This window comes from Zeugodacus cucurbitae, chromosome 2, assembly GCF_028554725.1.
Source record: "Zeugodacus cucurbitae isolate PBARC_wt_2022May chromosome 2, idZeuCucr1.2, whole genome shotgun sequence".
Classification (NCBI taxonomy): domain Eukaryota; kingdom Metazoa; phylum Arthropoda; class Insecta; order Diptera; family Tephritidae; genus Zeugodacus; species Zeugodacus cucurbitae.
Window position 1 is genome coordinate 32,265,731 of NC_071667.1, and position 26,120 is coordinate 32,291,850.

At 35.3% G+C, this 26,120-nt stretch overlaps 1 protein-coding gene and 1 pseudogene across 1 annotated transcript; one reads left to right on the plus strand and one right to left on the minus strand.

The window, feature by feature from the left end:
- Positions 1 to 3,500: 3,500 nt before the first annotated feature.
- Positions 3,501 to 4,728, minus strand: LOC128920541 (putative nuclease HARBI1). The gene is made up of 4 exons (XM_054228127.1): positions 4,393 to 4,728; positions 3,902 to 4,334; positions 3,691 to 3,835; positions 3,501 to 3,641 (listed from the first exon to the last, which is right to left on the minus strand). Exons 1-4 carry the CDS (start codon positions 4,512 to 4,514, stop codon positions 3,592 to 3,594), a joined length of 750 nt encoding a protein of 249 aa, XP_054084102.1. The 5' UTR covers positions 4,515 to 4,728; the 3' UTR covers positions 3,501 to 3,591.
- LOC105215886 (uncharacterized) lies at positions 3,697 to 24,654 on the plus strand (annotated as a pseudogene).
- The last annotated feature ends 1,466 nt before the right edge of the window (positions 24,655 to 26,120 follow it).

Below are 26,120 nucleotides of genomic sequence, written 5' to 3' on the forward strand. Positions count from 1 at the left end.
ACAAAGAATGACACACTTGCGTCAGCATACATAAAACAACAAAAAAGTTTGCAACGCACAAAAAACTGAAGCACGACAAAAAAAGAATACACGAACAACAATACAATAGTAAACACTCAAGTACACGCGCTACTGGTCATGAGTGTGTCTTGCTTTTTCCTTTGCTGGGCTTGAGTATGATCACCACTTGTCAGTGAAAATCAAAAAGAAGAATGTGTAAAACAAATACAATTAATATGCAATAGCAAGTATACGACTGGCTCAGTAGCTTCTCCACTCATAGTTCTTTCAGTAGATGTTAGCTCACAATGCATGTCTATGAGTGTGAGTGGACACTAGGGTGGCCCTTATTTTCCAAAGTATTCCGATTCTCGAATGCACCCCCTAGAAATATGCGAATAGCCCAAAAACTAGTATATACAATACAGATAGTGTGGCTTTGAAATATGGAGACATAAAAATGGCATGGCATGGACATAAAAATATTTTTTCAGGATTTCAAGCTCCTTGCGCAACCTCTAAACCTTTTTTGATTGACCCAAAACTTTGTATATACTAGTTTTTGGGCTATTCGCATATTTCTAGGGGGTGCGATCGAGAATCCAGAAACTTTTTTTATCCTCCATACAACTAAAGGCCACCCTAGTGGACACCGCCATCGCTTTTGAAGCAAGTTTACTCTAAGTACGGAAATTAGGCACTCATGCAGTTCTCTGATACAAACATATATGTATACAAATCTTACCTTCCATTGTGAATCGAGTTTATTGAATACAAGCATACATACAAATCTTACCTCCTTATAATAGTAGTACAGATAAATGTATCCTATGTTACTCAGGGTGAATGTATATTTCCAATGGTGAAAGAATTTTTGAATCGGCACAGTAGTTTTCGAGTTTATTCAATAAAAACATACATATGTATGTTAAATCGCACTGTTCACTATTCATCTTTATTTCACAAGGTCTAATTGGTCTATATTAATTTAATTTGCACTTGTACCGAGACAATGTTTAGCGTAGCGAGTTTCGACCGCACTCGACTCAAACTACATAATTCGCAACTCTCTTACGTCGTCACTTATTATTTCTTTTGTGCCTACATCGAACCACGCTCAGCGACAGCGACAAACGCTGTCGCCCCGCTATAACGGTTCTTCTCAGAACCACAAGAATACGCACGATCAAACATAACAGGACTACAAGATGATGCAACACATGACAGTCACTGTCATGAAATTAGGATACAGTGGTGTGCCCAAGTTTTTTTCTTATCTTCTTAACTCACTTTTTTAATCTAGTACGACTTCTTTTCTTACAGTTCATTTTACGTTGTCATCAACCTTACATTATAATATCAATGCGCCACACGCCATGATCAAAACAGTTGTTTTGCACTTGTGCTTACATTATTATTATAAATTTCATTATCAGTTTATTTCAAATCATCTCATCCTTCTTTTTCTACTATCTCGTTCAACAGTTTCATTACTCTCTCTTTCAACAGTTTCATTACTGTCTTTTTCAACAGTTTCATTACTGTCTCTTTCAACAGTTTCATTACTGTCTCTTTCAATAGCTTCATTACTGTCTCTTTCAACAGTTTCATAACTGTCTCTTTCAACATCTTCATTACTGTCTCTTTCAACAGTTTCTCTCGTAATTACCTCATTCAAATCTTTTTCAAAACTTTCAAATTCAACTGGTACATACCCCTCTGGCATTTTTCTTATGTCATCGTGATCATATTTATATTTCCTATTATTTGTCAATGACCTGAACATATATCTATCCCTTCTAACAATTCAGTTATTTGAAAAGGTCCTCTAAACATAACTTCATTTTTCAATAACACAAAATCTCCAATTTTACATCTGTAACTTTAGCTTTGTTTCTATCAAATCGCGCCTTGTAATATGTTGCTGCAGCTGAAATACTTTGAACTGCCTGTATTCTTACTTCTGCCAAATCAACCTCTTGCAAATTGTCACAATGTGGAAGCAACCCCAACGGGCAAGCAACTTTGCCTATAAACAATTCCAAAAGACTTGCCTTTTTCACGTTGTCGTTATCGTTTTAAAACGAAATAAAAACGACTATGTGGCATTCCCGTTGGCGTTATCGACAGTTATCGAAAATATTTTGGATATCCCTAATGTTCAAACGACTATAGTAACGACATAGAACCTGTCGTTCTTTGACGTTGTAATAATTGTGAGCGATATAGAAACGACGAAGTTTTTTGACGAATTATTTAAGGTAAAGATTACAAGGTAAGATTAAGGTAAAAATTACAAATACAAAACAGTTTGAAATTTTAATTTCCGAAATGGAAAAAAATCCTGAATATGCCAAAGGCTTTAAGAAAGGCATAAAACCTTTAAATTTCGATATTTTTTTTTAGGGATATTTCAAAAAAATTAAACCCATTTGCACCACCATCACGCGACGGAGACGGCATAAAGTAAGTAAAATAGAAAATTTATATCTAAGAAGGAAGATTTATATATATACATAGGTATGGAAGGATTTAAAATTCAAAACCAAGAAGAATCTAGTACACAACAAGTCCGAAGTTAGAGCAACAGGAGGAGTAGTTAATAAACTGATAACACTGTCTCCTTTGGAAGAAGCTGTTGCCAATTTGATGGAATTTGGGAATCAGAACCCGGTGGGTCCAGGGTATAGTGGTCGGAATAGCCCGAAGCGAGGATTATCAAAATGAGACGCTGGAAATAACAAATATTTTAGAAGAAAGTTTAGAGGACGCTGATGTCGCCACTACTTCTTCCGGAATACAGGCAAGCAATCGATCATCCATCGCTCCAACATGTACCCAATCAAAAAAAATCAAATAATGAAGAAAGATTAAAATTGTTGAACCAACAAACAGATGTACAACAAGTACAGTGCCGTTGCTTAGAATCAATTGAAGATAACATTAAATCCATTAACAACTCTATCAAAGATGTGTCACATTATACCAAAAAGAGATTTTTACTGGAAGAAGAACACCTCAAAATATACAAAAGGAAAACCGGGAAAGAAGAACAAATAATGGAAATGGAAACTGAAATTAAAAGAAAAAAATTACAACTGTTAGGTTTAAAATTGAATGCCTTAAATTAATTAGATTTATTTTATTTTTCTCTTCTATTTTATTTATTTTACTTTATATATTGCATTCCTTGATATGAAGTGTTCATTTTATTTTCAGTGCATACATTGAATTAAATAAAATAAGTGTGTGTGTTACAATGGAAGACTATTTTTAATTACATCTCTTAATCTAGCAGCTTCAGTAAAATTATTACTGATATTATTATTAACATTATAGTTTTCAACTTCATCGGAAAACATTTCAACATTGTCATTAGATAAATTAATGTTATAGTGAATACAAATATTAGGAAGAGCAGCATAACAATTTGCGATTTTTGTAACCTGCTCGAATTTATAGTGTAGTTCACGTGCTCCAAGAAGACATCGGAAGAATGATTTCAATAATCCAATTACTCGCTCTATAATATTTCGTGCTTTCGAATGAATAAAATTATAACGGCTTTCTGGACTTTGTTCAGCCTCTGACCTATGTATATGGTGTCATTAAAAATAATTCTAATGGGTATCCAGCGTCGCCTACAAAATATCATTTGAGATTTAACTAAAGTTAAGTGGAATTTATTACCAAGAATCCAAGAATTACGTTCACCAGCATCTTGCTTTTCTTGCAGAAATCGTCTAACTTGACTGGTATTCCAAATTAAGGAATCGTGTGCAGAACCGGGATGTCTGGCATCTAGATATCTAATTCGCATTTTACAATCACAAACCTGTAAGAAAAATTTAAATTACATAATTCGTTGAATGACATATTTGTAAATATTTGCAATCATTACATTTATACTGAAGAAACCTTTCCTGTTGTAATACAAATGCTGGATATTTTTACTGGGACCAATTATTTTAATATGAGTTCCGTCTACACACCCGATGACTCCGGGAAAACCAGTTTTTTCATAAAAATATCTTTTAGCTGACATTACTTCAGCTTCGGATATTTCTAATTTCACCCAATCCTTACAAATTGTGGTTTTCATCGCGTTCAACACTTCTGAAACAATTTTGCTTACAGTTGGCTGAGCTAACGAAAGATTGAAATTATTTCCAACGCTCAATTGATATGACCCTTGCGCAAAAAACCGTAAAGCTGTTGCTAATTTTTGTGTTGGCGTAATCGCACTTTTTCGGGTGATTTGTTTTAATTTTGGGTTAATTTGTTCCAAGACGAATTGAAAAGCAGTTTTGTTGAGTCTGAATGTGTTTTCAAACCTTAAAAGATTATAAAGAGTGTTAAATTTAGACATAAAAATAAACGACAAAAACTTACATAGAATCTGGAATGGCAAAAATGTTTAAATTCTGCCGTAATCTTTTCCGACATACTTTCATATACCTTCTTTCTTCATCATCATCACTCGAACTCGAAAAATAAAATTCAGTGCTTATCATTGTCTTATTTATTTAAAATCCCCGAAATGGTTCAAATATTTCGTTCAAAACAACAAATGACAACGTAAAATACAATGGCGCTATTGGGCGTTACCATACTTTCTCATAATTTGATTTAAAATTTTGATAATTTTTCTTAGGCGTTACGATATACTTCAAGAATACCAATTTAGAAACGAAGCGACAATAAGAACGACGACGACTTAGAAACGACTATTTAAACGACAACGGGAATAGGGCCGAATAGTAGTATAGATAAATGTAGCCTATGTTAGTTTTCGAGTTTATTCAATACAAATATACATTCAAATCTTACCTCTTTATAATAGTAGTATAGGTGCAATTCTCTTTATCAAATTCCTTACTTTTTCAGTAAACGTGCTCCTATTTAGTGAATTCTATTAATCTTACAAAAATAGTGTAACCATGTCCCCCTGGGGGACCGCTCTAGAAAATAATAGGTTTGCCCTATTAACCTCTAGTCCACAACCAAAAAGAAAGAAAAAAGCCAACCAATTATCGAAAGAAGATCCATTCCCTACTTTACCAACAACAATAAAAAATAGCCCAAAATACATCGTGGTGAGTTCAAGTGAAACAAACAAACCTTTGAATAAATTTTCTTGCTTCGCTGTTCACAAAGCCTTAAAGTATATCAGTTCAGAGATAATAAAAATTAATGAATTAAGAGACGGACTACTACTTTTAGTTAAAAATAGCACTTCTTCTTCTTCTTAACTGGCGTAGAAACCGCTTACGCGGTTATAGCCGAGTCCACAACAGTGCGCCACGCATCTCTCCTTTTGGCGGTTTGGCGCCAATTGGTAATACCAAGTGAAGACAGGTCCTTCTCCACCTGGTCCTTCCACCGGAGTGGAGGTCTCCCTCTTCCTCGGCTTCCACCAGCGGGTACTGCATCGAAAACTTTCAGAGCTGGGGCACTTTCATCCATTCGAACAACATGACCCAGCCAGCGTAGCCGCTGTCTTTTTATTCGCTGGACTATGTCTATGTCGTCGAACAACACATACAGCTCATCATTCCATCTTCTGCGGTATTCGCCGTTGACAATGTTTAAGGGACCGTAAATCTTCCGCAAAACCTTTCTCTCGAAAACTCCTAGTGCCGTCTCATCGGATGTTGACACCGTCCTCGCTTCTGCACCATAAAGTAGGACGGGAATGACGAGGGACTTGTAGAGTTTAGTTTTTGTTCGTCGAGAGAGGACTTTACTTTTCAATTGCCTACTCAGTCCATAGTAGCACCTGTTGGCAAGAGTGGTTCTGCGTTGGATTTCAAGGCTGACATTGTTATTGCTGTTAATGCTGGTTCCCAGGTAAATGAAATTATCTACAACTTCAAAGTTATGACTGTCAACAGTGACGTGGGAGCCAAGACGCGAATGCGCTGACTGTTTGTTTGATGACAGGAGATATTTCGTCTTGTCCTCGTTCACCACCAGACCCATTCGCTTCGCTTCCTTATCCAGGCGGGAAAAAGCAGAACTAACGGCGCGGGTGTTGTTTCCAATGATATCGATATCATCGGCGTACGCCAGTAGCTGTACACTCTTGTAGAAGATTGTACCTTCTCTATTTAGCTCTGCAGCTCTTATAATTTTCTCCAGCATCAAGTTAAAGAAGTCGCACGATAGCGAGTCACCTTGTCTGAAACCTCGTTTGGTATTGAACGGCTCGGAGAGGTCCTTCCCAATCCTGACGGAGCTTTTGGTGTTGCTCAACGTCAACTTACACAGCCGTATTAGTTTTGCGGGGATACCAAATTCAGACATCGCTCCATAAAGGCAGCTCCTTTTCGTGCTGTCGAAAGCAGCTTTAAAGTCGACAAATAGATGGTGTGTGTCGATCCTTTTTTCACGGGTCTTCTCCAAGATTTGGCGCATGGTGAATATCTGGTCAGTTGTTGATTTTCCAAGTCTAAAGCCTGATAAGGTCCAATCAGTTTGTTGACGGTGGGCTTTAGTCTTTCACACAGTACGCTCGATAGAACCTTATAAGCGATGTTAAGGAGGCTTATCCCACGATAGTTGGCGCAGATTGTGGGGTCTCCCTTTTTGTGGATTGGACAGAGTACACTGAGATTCCAATCGTCGGGCATGCTTTCTTCCGACCATATTTCGCAAAGAAGCTGATGCATGCACCTTATCAGCTCTTCGCCGCCGTATTTGAATAGCTCGGCCGGCAATCCATCGGCCCCCGCCGCCTTGTTGTTCTTCAAGCGGGTAATTGCTATTCTAATTTCTTCACGGTCGGGCAATGGAACATCTGTTCCATCGTCGTCGATTGGGGAATCGGGTTCGCCATCTCCTGATGTTGTACTTTCACTGCCATTCAGCAGGCTGGAGAAGTGTTCCCTCCACAAACACAGTATACTCTGGTCATCAACCACTATATCACCGCTGGGGGTCCTACAGGAGTGTGCTCCGGTCTTGAAACCTTCAGTTAGTCGCCGGATCTTTTTGTAAAATTTTCGAGCATTACCCCTGTCGGCCAGCTTGTCAAGCTCTTCGTACTCACGCATTTCGGCCTATTTCTTTTTTTGTCTGCAGATGCGTCTCGCTTCCCTCTTCAGCTCTCGGTATCTTTCCCATCCCGCTCGTGTTGCGGTCGATCGCAACATTGCGAGGTAGGCAGTCTGTTTTCTCTCCACTGCGAGACGACAATCTTCATCATACCAGCTGTTTTTTTTGGCTTTTCCGAAAGCCAATGGTTTCGGTTGCAGCTGTACGTAAGGAGTTTGATATGCCGTCCCACAGCTCCCTTATACCGAGATGCTGATGAGTGCTCTCAGAGAGCAGGAGTGCAAGTCGAGTAGAAAATCGTTCGGCTGTCGGTTGTGATTGCAGCTTCTCGATGTCGAACCTTCCTTGTGTTTGTTGACGTGTGCGCTTTTCTACACAGAGGTGTTGGGACCACGAAGCGTACGCCCATCAAAAACACTGGAGACATGTCGTCCATCTATTACAACATGATCGATCTGGTTGCGAGTGATTCGATCCGGGGACAGCCAAGTAGCTTGATGGATTTTCTTATGCTGGAATCTAGTACTACAGATGACCATATTTCGGGCCCCGGCGAAGTCGATCAGCCTCAGACCGTTGGTGATGTTTCGTCATGGAGGCTGAATTTTCCGACTGTTGTGCCAAAGACACCTTCTTTACCCACCCTAGCGTTGAAATCGCCAAGCACGATTTTGACATCGTGGCGGGGGCAGCGCTCATAGGTACGTTCTAGGCGCTCATAGAAGGTATCTTTGATCACTTCGTCCTTCTCTTCCGTCGGGGCGTGGGCGCAAATCAGCGATATGTTGAAAAACCTCGCTTTGATGCGGATTGTGGCTAGACGTTCATCCACCGGAGTGAATGCCAGGACTCGACGACGGAGTCTCTCTCCCACCACGAATCCCACACCGAATTTGCGCTCCTTTATATGGCCGCTGTAGTAGATGTCACAAGGACCCACCTTCTTCCGTCCTTGTCCCGTCCATCGCATTTCTTGGATTGCGGTGATGTCAGCCTTTACTCTTACGAGGACATCAACCAGCTGGGCAGAGGCACTTTCCCAATTAAGGGTCCGGACATTCCAGGTGCATGCCCTTAAATCATAGTCCTTTATACGTTTGCCGTGGTCGTCATCAAAAGGGGGGTTTCTCATCCGAGGCCTGTGTTTCTTATTCACTGGTTATTCGTTTTTATGTGGTGGGTCCCAAGCCCTACGCACAACCGCATAAGCGGGATTCGCCTTCTCACTTTAGCTCGCTTCCAGACGGATGTCTGTTGGCTACCCAGAGGATACTTGGTCTAAGACCGGAAGTAGAAGAACAGGGTGTTACATCGGATGTAACATAATCCAAAATACATCCAAAATACATAAATGGACAACCGACTCCAAGTGGCGTTGTTCTTCTAACCTTTGATCGCTACCATTTACCTGAACAGATTGATGTATCATGGTATAAAACAAAGGTAAAACCCTACTACCAAAATCCTATGAGATGCAAAAACTACCAACTACTTGGCCATACAAAGAAACGTTGCAATAAAATTCCGATCTGCGATACTTGCGCATTGCCAACACACACTCAGCCTCAAGCAAATTGTGTCCAAAGTTCATTGAAATGAAAAAAATAATAACAATTCAAACAGACAATGGACCTCATGCATAAAACGTGAGCTTGAGCTCGGACTCGATTTTTTGAGTAAAAGGTGCCTGTCGTATGCATAATAAAATTTGATGTGTTTGCTTTTACTCGCTGCTTCCGTTTGATCTCATCGTGCTCAGTATGAACGAAGTTAGATGAGCTGGTGCTCATTTTCATATTCATAAAAACAAGCTTTTGCTTTCTTTTGTGAGCTCTTGCTCAAATTTTGTTGAGGCTGCCTTATAGTTGACTCACGTACACAAAAAAGTGAATCACGGCTGAATATTTTGTGCCACAAAGAAATATAAAATGTTATCAACAGCGTAAAACAAATTTAACAAGTGAGGATAAAAAATTATATAGGTTTGTATTCTTAAGTATTAATTTTTTTTATTATATATGTAATTAATAATAAAATGATAAATATATAGGTTTGATGATAGTAGCATCTGCTGGTTGGCTAATTATTTTTTTGAGGAGTCAGAAGAAACACGTGGTGGTGCCCTCAGCAACATTGATAAAATTCGACTGTATTTACGATTTTGTGCAGATCCTGGATACCAAAATGGTATAGCCACAGATATTGGAGTCCATCAGTCAACTGTGTCGCGAACTATTTCGGAAGTTGCGAAACTTATATCTGCCAAAGCAAACGAGAGGATAAAATTCCCGAAAGATGCAGATGAAATAAAAGATGCTCAAATGAAATGGGAATCAAATTATTGCTTTCCATTTGCAGTTGGAGTGATTGAGTGTACACATATAAAAATTAAAAAACCCACCCATCAAAGCGATGAGTATATTTTTAGAAAAGGCTTCCACTCTATAAATGTGCAGGCAACTTGTAATGCAAAAGAACTTTTTACAAGCGTTGACATATCCTGGCCTAGTTCAGTTCATGACTCACGTATATTACGAAACATCGAGGTATGTAGAATAATGCAAAATGCAACGAACGATACATTACTTCTCGGTGATGAGGGCTATGGAATATGCCCCTGGCTAATGACACCATTCCGGAACCCAACTACTGCTATAGCAAAAAAATCAACAAAGTGTTTACTAGGGAACGTGTCATTATAGAACGGTGTTTTGGGCAATTGAAGCAAAGATTTTCGATACTTAAATACAAAATTCGTGTATAGACAGAATTAGCACCCCATATAATAGCCAGTTGTTTCATTTTGCATAACATAGCTAAATTTTTAAAAGACGATTATATCCTTATCAATGACGATTACAACAAAAAAATGTATGGCAATTAGAATATGTTATCGAACAACAAACAGCCAGAAATTCAGAAGTTGGAAAAATAAAAGGATAATGATCGCAAATTTGTTATCAAATTAGTTTATAGGAAATAGAAAATTTTAATATTTTTTTGTTTATAAAAATAATAAACGTAAATACAATTCACTTTCTTATACGAAAATAATATAATTGTAATTCACTTTTAGGCATTAAATATTAATTAATTACATATTAATAAATTTTAAAATTCCACAAGTTTTTCTTGTAAGGTATTAAGGTAATATAAATATATTATTAGAGTATGTATATACATATATGTAATGTTATATAATTCAATGTTCATAAATTCCTTTTCTAATATTTCTTACACAATTCATTTTGTTATTTATTATTTATTTAGATTTAGGTTTAAAAATATACATGTATTTCTCTTGACGCAACAACTTCAATAACAATTAGATGTTTGATCTCCTTTTGCTCAAGTAATGGCAATTGGTTTGAACTCATTTTTATGCATACGAAATTGAGCAAAAGGTGTTGCTGTTTGATCGAACTCGACTTACGAGCAATTGCTCACATGCCTCAACTCAGCGCTTTTACTCGTTTTTATGCATGAGGCCCAATAAATGCTCTTTCCGCGAAGCAATAAATATTCATAAAGCACAAATACCACCTGTTTTCAATACTTCATCTCCTTCTTTCGCTAACATTATTAACAATCCGATAAACATAGATCTCGCAAATAACGAACACAACAACCAAACAGGAGCGAAAATCTCAGTACCTACTCTCACTTCACTTCCACATTCTAACTCTCCACGAACAACGAAAGCAATGGAAATAAAACAACCAACGTAAACTCAACTAAGTCTCTTCCAACAACAAGTGCAGTCGATGATTCAACCACAACATCTTTTGATTACGCTACAACAACCTCGCTCATTTCTAACTTGATCAGTCAACTTAACCATACACCCTTCCCCCTCTCACCCACAAAAAACACCAATACAGAATAGATTATGAGAATTCTTCAGTGGAATAAGAAATGGTCTTTTCAACAATTACCCAGACTTAAACTTACTCATAAATGAATTCTCACCACATATAATTGCTTTACAAGAAACTCACCTCCCAGTAAACAAAACAGCATGCACACCTCACAAATATATAGGTCACTTTTATAACCTACCTCAAAATAAATCAGCAAAACAGGGTATTGCCTTGTTTATCAAAAATCAAATCAAACATAAACGTATCACAATTTCATCCAATATTTCCGTCATTGCTATAGAAGTCGACATTGGTTTCAAACTCTCTATAATCTTATGCTATATTCCCCCGCATCAAAAGTTTAATGCAGGGGATCTTATAAGTATCATAAACACTGTTTCCACTCCCACTATAATCATCGGCGATTTCAACGCATGGAGTCCGCTATGGGCATCTCCTTCCTCTAACGTAAGGGGTGTAATAATAGAAAATGTTATACTAGCAAAAAACCTCTTTGTCCTCAACGACAGATTACCAACTCACTTCTCTACGCACAAATCATTCACACATGTAGACATTGCTCTTTGTTCAGCATCCATAGCACACAAACTTTCCTCTTATACTTTAGAAGATCTTCATAATAGCGACCATTTTCCGATAGTAACTACTATCATCACACCGATGCAATATACCATTAAACCTAGATCTAAATTTCTTATAGATAAAGCCGATTGGTTTAAATATCATTCCATGATAAACTCATTACCAAATGCTAAATTATCGTCAATGAACATAAATGCAGAAGCATCAAATATAAAAACAATCATTCGTTCCGCTGCTCATATAACCATTCCCCAAATAAACACTAGACAATTTACCGCAAAACTCCCATATTGGTCCAAGTTACTAACTGTTTTAAGGAACACAAAACAATCATTGTGGTCCACATTTAAACAAAATAGAACAACGGAGAATTTAATTAAATACAAAAAAGCAAACTCAAATTTCAGAAGAGAACTAAAATCTGCAAGAAGGAAAACCCTTGAACAACTAACAGCTAATATAAACCCCACTTCAAGTCCTAAAAAAATATGGTGTAAAATTAAAGCTCTTTCAGGTGGTTATAATCAAAATAAAATCGATTTTATCCAATCTCCCATAGGCCCTATATACGATCCCCAACACATATCAGAAAATTTTGCAAAAGCATGGTCAAACAATTCCAAAAATTCTAACTTTCACACTAATTTTATTACCCTTTCAAACCAAGTAACTTCCCAGACATACCACAATCCATCCCCGTGTTTTGAAGCTACATTGATAGAAGCCCCCATTACCTTAGAAGAATTTGATTCTACCATCAGAAAAATGTCCGGAAAAACTCCTGGATCAGACAAAATTTCCTACCCCCTCCTAAAAAGCCTTCCACTTTCTTTAAAAATTAGACTAATTACTTTATACAATAACATACTAGAAAAAGGTATAATCCCTCAAGACTGGAAAAAAGCTGTAATTATCCCTATCCCTAAACCCAACAAATCAAACTCCTCAATAGCTGACTTCAGACCAATTTCTTTAATACCCTGTATGGCAAAAATATTGGAAAAAATTATATCAAAAAGAATCATGTGGTATGCCAAGCAAAAGACTTTGATAAGCCCCAATCAGTTCGCTTTTCAAAGTGGTATTGGTGTCATTGACCCTCTACTTTACTTTGAACATTGCGCTTCAACAACATTATCCGCGAAAAACCACCTATCAGTCCTCAGCATTGACTTTGAAAAAGCTTTTGATAGAATCGGAGTCCATACGGTATTACAAGAACTGAAAAAATGGAACATTGGAAGCAAAATTTACAACTTTATAAAAGTATTTCTCTCAAATCGCAAGTTTTCAGTAAGTGTTAACAACCACAACTCTACTATTTACCCCTTACATAATGGCATACCACAAGGATCACCTATCTCAACTACGCTATTTATTATAGCCTTTAATCAACTCAGCACCCTATTAGCCTCAAAACTTTATGTAGACCACATCATTTATGCTGACGATGTCTTAATATTTTCCACTCTAAAAGATTTGAACAAAGTTAAAATCACTTTTACTAACATTCTAACCGACATAATGGAGTGGTCTAAAACGTCAGGACCCAAGGTTTCTACAAGCAAAAGTTCAATATTTCACATTTGCAGAAAATGAAAATGCACCTTCACAAACCTTTCCCTTGATAACAACCAAATCCCGCACACTAACACTTTACAAATACTTGGGCTACTTTTTGATAAAAAAACTTACTTTTAATTGTAAGTATGTTGTAAATATGTTAGATTAAGCTTACTTAATAGATTAAACATTATAAAGTTTCTTTCGTCAAAACACTGTCACATTCATATCACAACTCTTGTAAATATTGTAAAAACACTGATGTTGTCAAAAATTGACTTTGGGCTCGAAATTTATGGACATTGCGCTAAATCACACCTCGCACTCATTGAAGCCCCTTATCACATAGCGGTAAGAAGAAGCATTCGCGCATTTCCAACCTCTCCAACCAAAGTAGTATTAACCGAAGCAGGTCTACCTAACATTCATCTTAGAACTAAACACAACACTATGATGCTCATTCCAAAACTTCTCCAGTGTAAAAATTATTTAACCTAATGAAATCAAATTGCTGTACCAACAAACCATCTACGATCATAAGATGCATAAACATAATCAATCAGGTGGATATAACTTCGAAACCACAACTCATAAAAGAGATCACTCATAATAAGTACACTCTTCAAATATCATAAATCAAACACCAATGCAGAGCAATATATTCAACTATTTATCGACACAGTAGAAACGTATAAACCGGAATAGAAAACCATCTACACCGACGGATCAAAATCAGACACCCACACTTCGTTTGCCGTGACAAACGACCAAGGTGTCACTATAACCGTCGGTATTTTACCAACGTACTGCTCTGTACTCACATCTGAAGCGGCTGCGATATATGATGCGGTTCTATTTGTGGCACAAACAGGAAAAAAATATATCATATGTACTGACAGCAAATCAACAATTAACGCCATTCTGAATCCATCAAATAACACATTGCTGATCAACAATATAAAAGAAATTTTATATCAACACAAAAACAAAATTAAGATCATGTGGATTCCAGGACATACTGATATTAAAGGCAACCAATTTGCAGACGACCGCGCAAAAAAAGCTAGCAAAGAACCTCTTCTCTCATTCGCACACTATACATATAAAGGCATTCGCAACATGATAAAGAAAGTACTCCACGAGTCGGTTTCGAGAGATTGGTCAAAATTTCAACACCATTACAAGGAACATAATCCCTCAGGGGACAAACCAGATTACCCAACAGATTGCTCTTGCGATAACATAAAGATATTTCTTCGCCTTAGAATTGGCCACACTAAACAAACTCATAGCTATCTGCTGAACAAAACGGAAAAACCAAATTGTACACATTGTAATCAGGCAAATGTTTCAGTCAATCACATCCTAAATGAATGCACCGCTTTAAATAATCAAAGAACAACTACTTTTGGAAATACGGTACCATCAAATCTATTAAAAACACCAAATACGGACAACATCAAGGCAATAAATAATTTTTTAACATATGTAATATATCCAATTTAATTTAATTGCAAGTAAGTTAGTATAACAACGTAATGTCAGCCTTGAAATCCAACCCAGAATCACTCTTGCCAACAGGTGTTACTTTGGACTGAGTAAGCAATTGAAAAGTAAAGTCCTCTCTCGACGAACCAAAATCAAACTCTATAAGTCGCTCATTATTCCCGTCCTGATGTATGGCGCTGAAGCGTGGACGATGACATTATCCGATGAGACGACTCTTGGGGTTTTCGAGAGAAAGGTTTTGCGCAAGATTTATGGTCCTCTAAACATTGTCAACGGCGAATACCGCAGACGATGGAACGATGAGCTGTACGATTTATACGACGACATTGACATAGTTCAGCGAATAAAAAGACAGCGGCTACGCTGGCGAGGCCATGTTGTACGGATGGAAGAAAACACTCCAGCTCTGAAAGTATTCGATGCAGTACCCGCTGGAGGAAGCCGCGGAAGAGGACAACCTCCACTCCGGTGGAAAGACCAAGTGCAAAGTGACCTGGCTTCATTTGGTGTTTCCAGTTGGCGCCAAAAAGCAAAAAGGAGGAATGAGTGGCGCGCTCTGTGGCTATAATCGCTTAAAGCGGTTCCTACGCCAAATATATATATATATATATATCTATATATATATAGATACAATTGATCCGTTTTTGATTACATTATTTAATTTAATTTTGTTAAACATTATTACTATTCAAATCATAATTATGAAAATTTATAATCTTTATCAAAAAGTTTCAATTTTCTTAACAGTAATAATATTCAAACTATAATTATAAAAATGTATAATATTTTTATTTCTTTAGAAAATAGTAAATTAATTATTTCAATTTTATAAATTTTCTTATAGTTTTTAATAACAATGATGTCTAATTTAAGAAATTTTGATAGTGGTTGCAATATTGCTGGTAGTGGTTTTTAGTTATTTATTACATAAATTAAAGAATTTTCGTTTGCTACATATATGCTTTTTTGATACATTATTTTTTATCTGATAATATATGTGAATTTACTTGGCAAAAATGAATACAGCTTAATCCTATTTTTATAATTTAATTTAAATTCTGTACTTAAAACTAAGTCATATCCGACTTAATTATTATTATTATTTTTGTTTTTCAATTATTTTTGATAATTTATTTATTATATTGATTCATAAAATCGTATTGATGATTTTAACATTATCAATCATCGATTTATTTACAATACTTATTGGGAATTATTTTTTTAAACATTGTTAATTTTATTAGTGTGTTTTATTAGTAAACTTGGTCAGGATTTCATGATATTCATTTTCATGCGTTACCTATAAAATCTAGTGATCGTTTTATTATTTTAATGAAATAATTATAAAGTAGGGATGACAAGATAGAATAAAGTACTCAAATTTTTTCCATTATTAAAGTATTAATTATATTTTATTCTTTTATAAAGTATTAAATACACTTTCGTACTTTTCTGTTACTAAATGCATTAAACGGATAATTTGAAAATTTATTGTTTACATTTTTGTTGTTGTTGTCGCAGCACATAATCTAAAAAGATTAGGATTAGGTTATTTTTTAAATTCATTTTTTTATCTTTTATCTTTCTATAAGGCTTTTGTGAAATATTTTACCGGATTGAGTAAAACGGTTAAATTATGATTTTCTTTTACAATTTTTTCTGTATTTTGAATTTTTTTTTGTTTAATGAAATCTTGTTCCTGTTTCTGTCTAAACCTTTGTATGTTATTTAGTCTTTTTTTAATCTATATTTAAAGTTTAACTTATTTTTTAAAGATATAATTCTTATGTTTTTCTTCTCTTGGACTAGAAGAAAAAAGCTACAAATACATAGTTTTCTCTTAATTTTTATTTTTTATTTTTTTACTATATAAAACGAGATTTTTGCATTACGTACAATGTGGTTGTTACTGCTTTAATTTTTCATTGTTTTCATATTTTCCATTTTATTAACTTAATTTATTTGTTGGATGGTGTTATTCAATTTTGTTTGCTTTAATATCGGCTAAAGTGCCGCAAATGGCTAAGAGTCTCACACTATTATAATTATGCACTCTATATTGTTGCGTGTCTCGATTTAAATTTTTTATTTATTAATTTATTATATTTTAATTTCGCTTTAAACATTGATTATATGTATATGTATGTGTATATTGCTTTCTATTGTGGTGAGTTTTTGGTGTTCTTCATTCAATTCTAAATCTTTAGCTTCTGTTGGGATGTGTCTAACTTTGTAATTAAAAAATATCTTGAATTCTGTCTATAATTTCTTGTGAGGTTAATTCGTCTTTTTAAATAGAAAATAAATCTTTTGTTGAGTAATTTGTTGTAATCATTATATGTCTGTGATATGTTGGGAATGATATTATAATTGTTAATAAGAAAATTTGGTTTTGAAAACATTTGTTGGGGCTTATACTGGGGGAATTATGAGATGAAATAATTAGAGACCGACCGATTAATCGGCATTGGTATCGGCATCGGCCAGTATCGGCTACAAAATTAAGCATCGGCAACGGTATCGGCATCGGCCATATTTGGCCGATTCTTAGCCGATTCTTTCTACTTCTTTCGGATTATACTAAAATACATTTTTTTTCTTTTTTGATTTCTTTAGAGCATAAAATTTGAATTCCTAAGCTAACAATTCATCATGGTGATAATTTAAGTCTAGTATAAAGAAATTCAACAATTTTGCATTAATTAAAGGTTTTATTTAGCACTGCTAGAAACATTCGATTTATGTCAAATATGTACAGTTTTGTTTAAAGTTGTTGAGATTTTGAAGATAATGTCATAAAGTCACTATTATAGAAGCATTCGTAACTAGGTTAATTTATTTTTTAAAGTTTGCCATAGACAGGGTCACGTAATAATCACATGGTGCTGGCCTGGACTATAATAAGGTGCATGGAAAAGAACCTCCCAAACAAGCTTCCGAAGTTTCTACTGAGTCACTATCACTATTTGCCGCCTTTCACAATGTGAGATATAAATGACAAAAGTCATCTCTTTGAAAATAACGGATTTTACTAGACCTACTATATTAGAATATTGGCCTTAATGCTCATATTTGTCCTTAAGGGGTAACCCAGTGTTACCCATGAAAATTATTAAAATTAATTAAAAACAAGTAAGGAAGGGCTAAGGGCGATGTAACCGAAAATTTTATACTCTCGCAATTTATTTATTTAACTTTATTTATTTTATATAATAATTTGACCCACATATTCGTCATATATATTGTATAAAGTCCATTGGGCTGCCACACTATAAACGTAGTATTTGAGCAAAGTTCTGCATCGATATCTTCACCAGTGCTTACTTTATATATTATAAAGTTAACGATTCAGATCGTCTTCGAAGTTCTGGTGTATAGGAAGTAGGCGTGGTTGTGAAGCGATTTGGCCTATTTTCACAACATATCATTGGGATGTAAAGAAACTATGACAAACCAAGTTTCATTGAAATCGGTCGAGTAGTTCCTGAGATATGGTTTTTGACCCATAAGTGGGCGATGCCACGCCCATTTTCCATTTTGTAAAAACATCTGAGTGCAGCTTCCATCTGCTATTTCTTATGTGAAATTTAGTGTTTCTGGCGTTTTTCGTTATTGAGTTAACCCTATTTTAGTAGTTTTCAACCTAACCTTTGTATGGGAGGTGGGCGTGGTTACAATCCGATTTCCTCCATTTTTGAACTGTATAAGGTAGTACCTAAAAGAAACGACTCTAGAAAGTTTCCTTGATATACCTTTAGTAGTTTGCGAGATATGTACAAAAAACTTAGTAGGAGGAGGGGCCACGCCCACTTCCCCAAAAAAATTACATCCACATATGCCCCTTCCTAGTGCGATCCTTCATATCAAATTTTACTTCCATAGCTTTATTTATAGCTTAGTTATGGCACTTTAAGTGTTTTCGGTTTTCGCCATTTTGTGGGCGTGGCAGTGGTCCGAACCCATTTTCGAACTTAACCTTCTTATGGTGCCAAGGAACACGTGTTCCAAGTTTCATTTAGATATCTCAATTTTTACTCAAGTTGCAGCTTACACGGACGGACGGACAGACAGACATCCGGATTTGAACTTTTCTCGTCACCCTGATCATTTTGATATATATAACCCTATATCTAACTCGTTTAGTTTAAGACTTACAACCAACCGTTATGTGGACAAAACTATAATACTCTCGTAGCAACTTTGTTGCGAGAGTATAAAAAAGTTCCCCAACTGCTGACATGATTCCGGCCGAATGAGTAACTGATACACAAACATTTAAAAAGGTTATTGAAGTTATATATTTTCCTTATACAATGACCTACGATTATTGAAAGATATCAAACATTAACAAAATGGCGTAGTTCTGAAAAAAATTTCGATTTTTTAGTTAAAAAATTGTCGTTTTTTAAATGCCAAATTGACAATTTTCAACAAATCAAAAAGATCGTAGGTCATTGTATAGTAAATATATTCAAGAACATTCAGTTTAAATTTGAGGTTGATTTGTGAAAAGTCGTTTCGAGAAAAACGCGTTTTAAGTTTCGACTATAGCGGCTCATACATGTGAGCGATTGCTCTTTAGAACGCTGCCATTCAAAAACTATTCAAGATACGACCTTACCTTTCACTGGATTTTTTTGAAATTATAAACTTTCGAATAAAAAAAAAAAATAAAAAATCGATTTTTTGAAAATGTCACACCGGTATACCCCCTTAAAGGAAAAAAGCTATATTGCTGATTGCAGATTCGCTTTGAGAAAACGCGAATAACTTATTTGTTCTATCAACATACATCTTATAATAATAATTTATTTAGTTTTGAATATTAATTAAATCACTAAATAACTTCATATTTACATATGAATTGAGTTGTTTACCTATTTTGCGATGTTATTTATCTTTGTTTTTATTTTGTTACTATACTAATTTACTAAATAATGTTGTTGACGAAAGAATCGGCATCGGCATCGGCATCGGCCGATTCTTTGCCAACTGGCCGATTAATCGGCATCGGCCAAAATTTTGGTATCGGTCGGACACTAGAAATAATGAATTTCTAAAGAATTGATAAAAATAAATCTCATCTAGTAATCTTCGATAATAGAAGTGAGTGAAATGTAAAACAACCCTACCCTCCATAAAAGTTCTTGTGTTTTTTATTATTAATGTGTAGTAAATTTAGATGTTCTCCTCTGCTGCAACTATTTAACATTTGATTTTATTTATATTTGTTAAATTTAATAGGAATTTGTCGAACTTGAAGTAGTTTCATATCCATTTTTCTATACAATTTTTAATTATATTGTACAATTATGTATGTACAGATATATCGAAAAATACGCGATCTTGTTAAAGATGAATGCGGTGGCATTGTCGACGAAGAAAAATAATAAATAAAATTATTTTAATTTCTATTATTTCATTTTATACATTGAATTATTAAAATTAATAATAATGGTGAAAAGAACTAAATAATATAAAGAATTTGAAAGTATTGAGTAATGCTACTTCATTTGGTAAAAGCTACCATTACCCATGTAAATGTGCCATAATTTAAAGTACAACTTTAATAGTTATCCGTGAAAAGCGAGACTCGTTCAATAATTTAAAGAAAATGTTTAATTTTTTTTTTTAATTTTGAGCTTTAAAACGATTCCTTGTCGTCATGATCAATAATGTATTTAATAAAGTAATTTATTGTTGATAACGACAAAAACATGATTACCATAAGTTACAGAAATCTAAATTACACCAACAACCAACGCAAATAAATTAATCAATATAACCAAATCGTTCAGTTTATCCGCATCGCTTTCAAAAATTTATAATACATTGGTTATTTATATAGTTTTATAATTTCATACATGGAGATTAACAGAATTTCAAAGAAAATTGCAAACAACTTGTTTTAACGATATTTTGCTTGTAATTTTGTTAAATTCGAATCAATAAAAAAATATAAACCAATTATTTGTATATTAACTTTCTTTAATATTTTTTTAAGAGTTTATTTTAAACATATGGCGTAGTAGTGTTGAATAAATTCAATCAAATATTCAATACTAACCTTCATACACATAAAACTTGTTCATTGTTTTTTTACAACGATTATCCAATATTTGGAAAAATATGAAAAAAAATCGTAGATATTTTCACGTCTTAAGTATTTTTAAGTTTTTTTCTTTTTTTATGATTTTGAAATTAGAATTATAGAATAATTTCTTTTTACAAATTAAACTAACTAGAAAAATATGATTGTAAATGGATAATCTCTGGTCCCGTTTTTGGTGAATCGCAGAGTTATGTGAATGTTGTGTATATATTTATATAAATATTTTTTTTTTAATTTTATAGACTGCATAAGTCTATTTAAATTTTTTTTTTCCATTTTATTAAAATTTTAATTTTTAATAATCTCTGGAGGGTCCCTTTTGTGGTGAATCGCAGAGTTACATGAATGATATCTATTTTTTTGTAATTTTTATTGACTGTACAAGTCTTTTTTTAAACATTTTTTCGATTTTATTAAATTTTTAATAATCTCTGGTGGTGAATCGCAGAGTTATATACATGATATATATTTTTTTTGGTATATTTTTAATATTACAGATTGTACAAGTCTTTTAATAAATATTTTGTTTTCTTTATTTTTAATTATATATATTATATGCCTGACGATTGGAATCTCAGTGTGCTCTGCCCAATCCATAAAAAGGGTGATCCCACAATCTGCGCCAATTACCGTGGGATCAGCCTCCTAAATATCGCATACAAGGTTCTATCGAGCGTACTGTGTGAAAGACTAAAGCCCACCGTCAACAAACTGATTGGACCTTATCAGTGTGGCTTTAGACCTGGAAAATCGACAACTGACCAGATATTCACCATGCGCATTTTAAAGCTGCTTTCGACAGCACGAAAAGGAGCTGCCTTTACGCCGCGATGTCTGAATTTGGTATCCCCGCAAAACTAATACGGCTGTGTAAGTTGACGTTGAGCAACACCAAAAGCTCCGTCATGATTGGGAAGGACCTCTCCGAGCCGTTCGATACCAAACGAGGTTTCAGACAAGGTGACTTACTATCGTGCGACTTCTTTAACCTGATGCTGGAAAAAATTATAAGAGCTGCAGAGCTAAACCGAGAAGGTACAATCTTCTACAAGAGTGTACAGCTCCTGGCGTACGCCGATGATATTGATATCATCGGAAGCAACAACCGCGCCGTTTGTTCTGCTTTTTCCCGCATGGATAAGGAGGCGAAGCGAATGGGTCTGGAGGTGAATGAGGACAAGACGAAATATCTCCTGTCATCAAGCAAACAGTCGGCGCATTCGCGTCTTGGCTCCCACGTCACTGTTGACAGTCATAACTTCGAGGTCGTAGATAATTTCGTATACCTGGGAACCAGCATCAACAACACGAACAATGTCAGCCTCGAAATCCAGCGCAGAATAACTCTTGCCAACAGGTGCTACTTTGGACTGAGTAGGCAATTGAACAGTAAAGTCCTCTCTCGACGAACCAAAATCAAGCTCTACAAGTCGCTTATTATTTCCGTCCTGCTTTACGGTGCAGAAGCTTGGACGATGTCAACATCAGATGAGACGACACTAGGAGTTTTCGAGAGGAAAATTTTGCGCAAGATTTATGGTCCTCAGAACATTGGCAACGGCGAATACCGCAGGCGATGGAACGATGAGCTATACGAGGTATACGACGACATTGACATAGTTCAGCGAATAAAAAGACAGCGGCTACGCTGGCTAGGTCATGTTGCCCGAATGGACGAAAACACTCCAGCCCTGAAAGTGTTCGATGCAGTACCCGCCGGAGGAAGCCGAGGAAGGGGAAGGCCTCCACTCCGTTGGAGGGACCAGGTGGAGATCGACCTGGTTAAACTTGGGATCTCCAACTGGCGCCGAACTGCGAAGGAGAGAGAGAGGTGGCGCACTATCGTCGATTCGGCTATAACCGGCTAAACGGCTACAACGCCAATCACATACACATACATAGGTAAATGTAGCCTATGTTACTCAGGGTGAATGTAGATTTCCAATGGTGAAAGAATTTTTGAATCGGCACAGTAGTTTTCGAGTTTATTCAATACAAACATACATACACATCTTACCTCTTTATAATAGTAGTATAGATAAATGAATCTTTTGTTACTCAGGGTGAATGTAGATTTCCATTGGTGAAAGAATTTTTGAATCGGCACAGTAGTTTTCGAGTTTATTCAATACAAACATACATACAATTCTTTCCTCTTGATAATAGTAGTATAGATAAATGTAGTCTAATGTTACTTAGGGTGAATGTAGATTTCCAATGGTGAAATAATTTTTGTATCGGCATAGTAGTTTTCGAGTTTATTCAATACAAACATTCATACAAATCATGGCTCTTTATAATAGTAGTATAGATAAATGTATCCTATGTTACTCAGGGTAAATGTAGATTTCCAATGATGAAAGAATTTTTGAATCGGCACAGTAGTTTTCGAGTTTATTCAATACAAGCATACATATGTTAAATCGCACTGTTCACTATTCATCTTTATTTCACAAGGTCTAATTGGTCTATATTAATTTAATCTGCACTTGTACCGAGACAATGTTTAGCGTAGCGAGTTTCGACCGCACTCGACTCAAACTACATAATTCGCAACTCTCTTGCGTCGTCACTTATGCCCGGTTTCACAGTCCATACTTAAGTTGTGCTTAAGATAAAATAGGGAAATAGTGTTTTACAGTTAATACTTAAGTACTGCAAATGGGAGACTTAAGCAGTGCTTAAGTAACAGCTTATTTTTGTTTTGAATTGTTTTGAATTTTCAGTTATTTGTGAAAAGAAGAATAATAAGAAATAAGATATTATTTTTTGTGAAAAAAATATGGAATCGGATTGGGATTGTGATTTTGACAGTGACCCAGAATACGATGACCTGTGGAATATTATAATAATGCGACGAACAAAAGAAATAAGATCCCGGCCAAAATTCTTCAAGCTATATGATGATAAAGACTTCCGCGACAGATTTCGGATTAGCAAAGAAACAGCCTGGAATGTGCTCGATTGTATTCGACTACAAATTGAGCACAAAACCAAGTGGTACATCTAATTTTCCTTATACGACTCAATTATGTATACATTTCTTTTAGGAATCATGCACTATCGCCAGAACAAATGTTTTTGCTTACATTGCGTTTTTATGCTACGGGAAGTATGTTGAGGACAGTAGGAGATTTATTTGGAGTATCTAAAAGTACGGTATCAAGAGTTATAACAGTAGTTTCGCACCACATAGCCCAATTAAAATCACATTTATATGCCAAAAACGGAAAGAGACCTGAAAAAGTCCCAAAGAGACTTTTTTAAATTAGCTAAATTTCCTCGCGTGTTCGCAGCAATTGATTGCACTCATGTAAAAATAATTTCTCCAGGTAAAGAAAGTCCAACAAAAAAAATACTGCTCTCAAAACCTTTTTATATACAGGTGGGGAAGATGCAGAGCTATTTCGTAATAGAAAAGGTATATTTTCTATCAACGTCCAGACGTTATGTGATAGTAATCTCCGCATCATAGACATACTTAGTTGCACGGTGGCCTGGATCAACTCACGATGCTACTATTTTCCGTAACTCTCGGATTCGTTGTCGATTAGAATCCGGAGAGTTTGGTTCTGGAATAGTTGTTGCAGACAGTGGTTATGAAAATAACCATTTCGTGATTACACCATTAATGCATGTCAATACGACGAAAATCTTTTTAACGAGTCTCATATAACAACTCGGAATTGTGTCGAGCGGTCATATGGAGTCTGGAAGCGTAGGTTTCCGGTATTATCACTCAAAGCATTATTGTTGCAACAGCAGTATTACAAAACATCTGCTGCAATAACCGCGATATAGTGGCTCCGCCACTTTCAAATGAAATTGAAGATGTTGTAAACAATATGATTAATATACCCAATAATCGCACTGCTGAAAGACATACAATAAATATTGTCACCAGAAAATGTTTCAGTTTATTGTAATTTAATAAATACGTTTATAATTTTACATAGATTTATGTTTTATTTCACCCTTTCAGCTCCTTTTTTTCAGCTCCAAATCTACTGCTAAAATTTTCATTTCCAAATCATGTTTTTCTTTCATCAACTTCATTGATAAGTTGTTACTTTCTTCTAATAACTTCATTCTTTGTTCGTGCTCCGCATATATTATTTTTATTTCCGCTTTATATTTTTCTTCCGTCCATTTTGCTTTCATATCTGCTAACTTTGTCCAAGCATTTTTCGCAGATCTTTGTGGTTTTTCTTCAAATTTTAGTTTTGAATTTTTTGCTGTTTTCAAATTGCTTGGATCATATTTACTCCAAAGCAGGTTTGATTCAACGTTTAATGTAACGTTGTCGGATTCTAAAAGATAGATTTCTTTGTAATTTTTCTGGTAATTTTTGACTTTAACATTCTTTATCATTTATTCCTTTATCAGTTTCCACTTCAGTCGCGTTTTCGAAATCCACTATGCTTTCTAATGTATCTCCAATATCACTCAAAAACTACTGTGCCGATTCAAAAATTCTTTCACCATTGGAAATCTATATTCACCCTGAGTAACATAGGATACATTTGTCTATACTACTATTATAAAGAGGAAAGATTTATAAGTATGTTTGTATTGAATAAACTCGAAAGCTTCTGTGCCGATTAAAAAATTCTTTCACCATTGGAAATCTACATTCACCCTGAGTAACATAGAAGACTACTATTATCAAGAAGAAAGATTTGTATGTGTCGGAGTTAACTGAACGTGTAAGGTTGTGAGTGTGTGTGAGCATATGGGTATGCTTTTTGGGCACACCACTGTATCCTAATTTCATGACAGTGACTGTCATGTGTTCCATCATCTTGTAGTCCTGTTATGTTTGATCGTGCGTATTCTTGTTGTTCTGAGAAGAACCGTTATAGCGGGCCGACAGCGTGGGTCGCTGTCGCTGAGCGTGGTTCGATGTAGGCACAAAAGAAATAATGATGCCCGGTTTCACAGTCCATATTTAAGTTGTGCCCAAATAAAATCTTAGCTAAGCATTGCTGCAGACTGAGTAGTCGTTTGCGTTTCACAGTCAATGCTTAATTTCTTTAAAATTTTATTTTGATATATGACAACGTTATGAGAAACATATGTTTTACAAATGTCATCCATAAAAATATGTTTGAAATATTTAAATTATAACTGGCAATATACAAATTTGCGTGCAAAGTTTTATCGGAAATGGATGAAAATAACAAAAGAACCCCGAATTTCATTGCCAGCGAGTCGGAGAACCTATTGGTACTGGTGGAAAAATATAAAGCTGTCATCGAGTGCAAGCGGACGCGCGTCGAAGAGGATTTTAATACACAGTGCCATCGCAGTGAAAAAGCATTGAAGAAAAAATATCTTAATCTGAAAAGAGAGGTTAAAAAGCGAGCTGCAGATGATAAAAGATCTCTTTATTTAACTGGAGGAGGACCACCATCAAA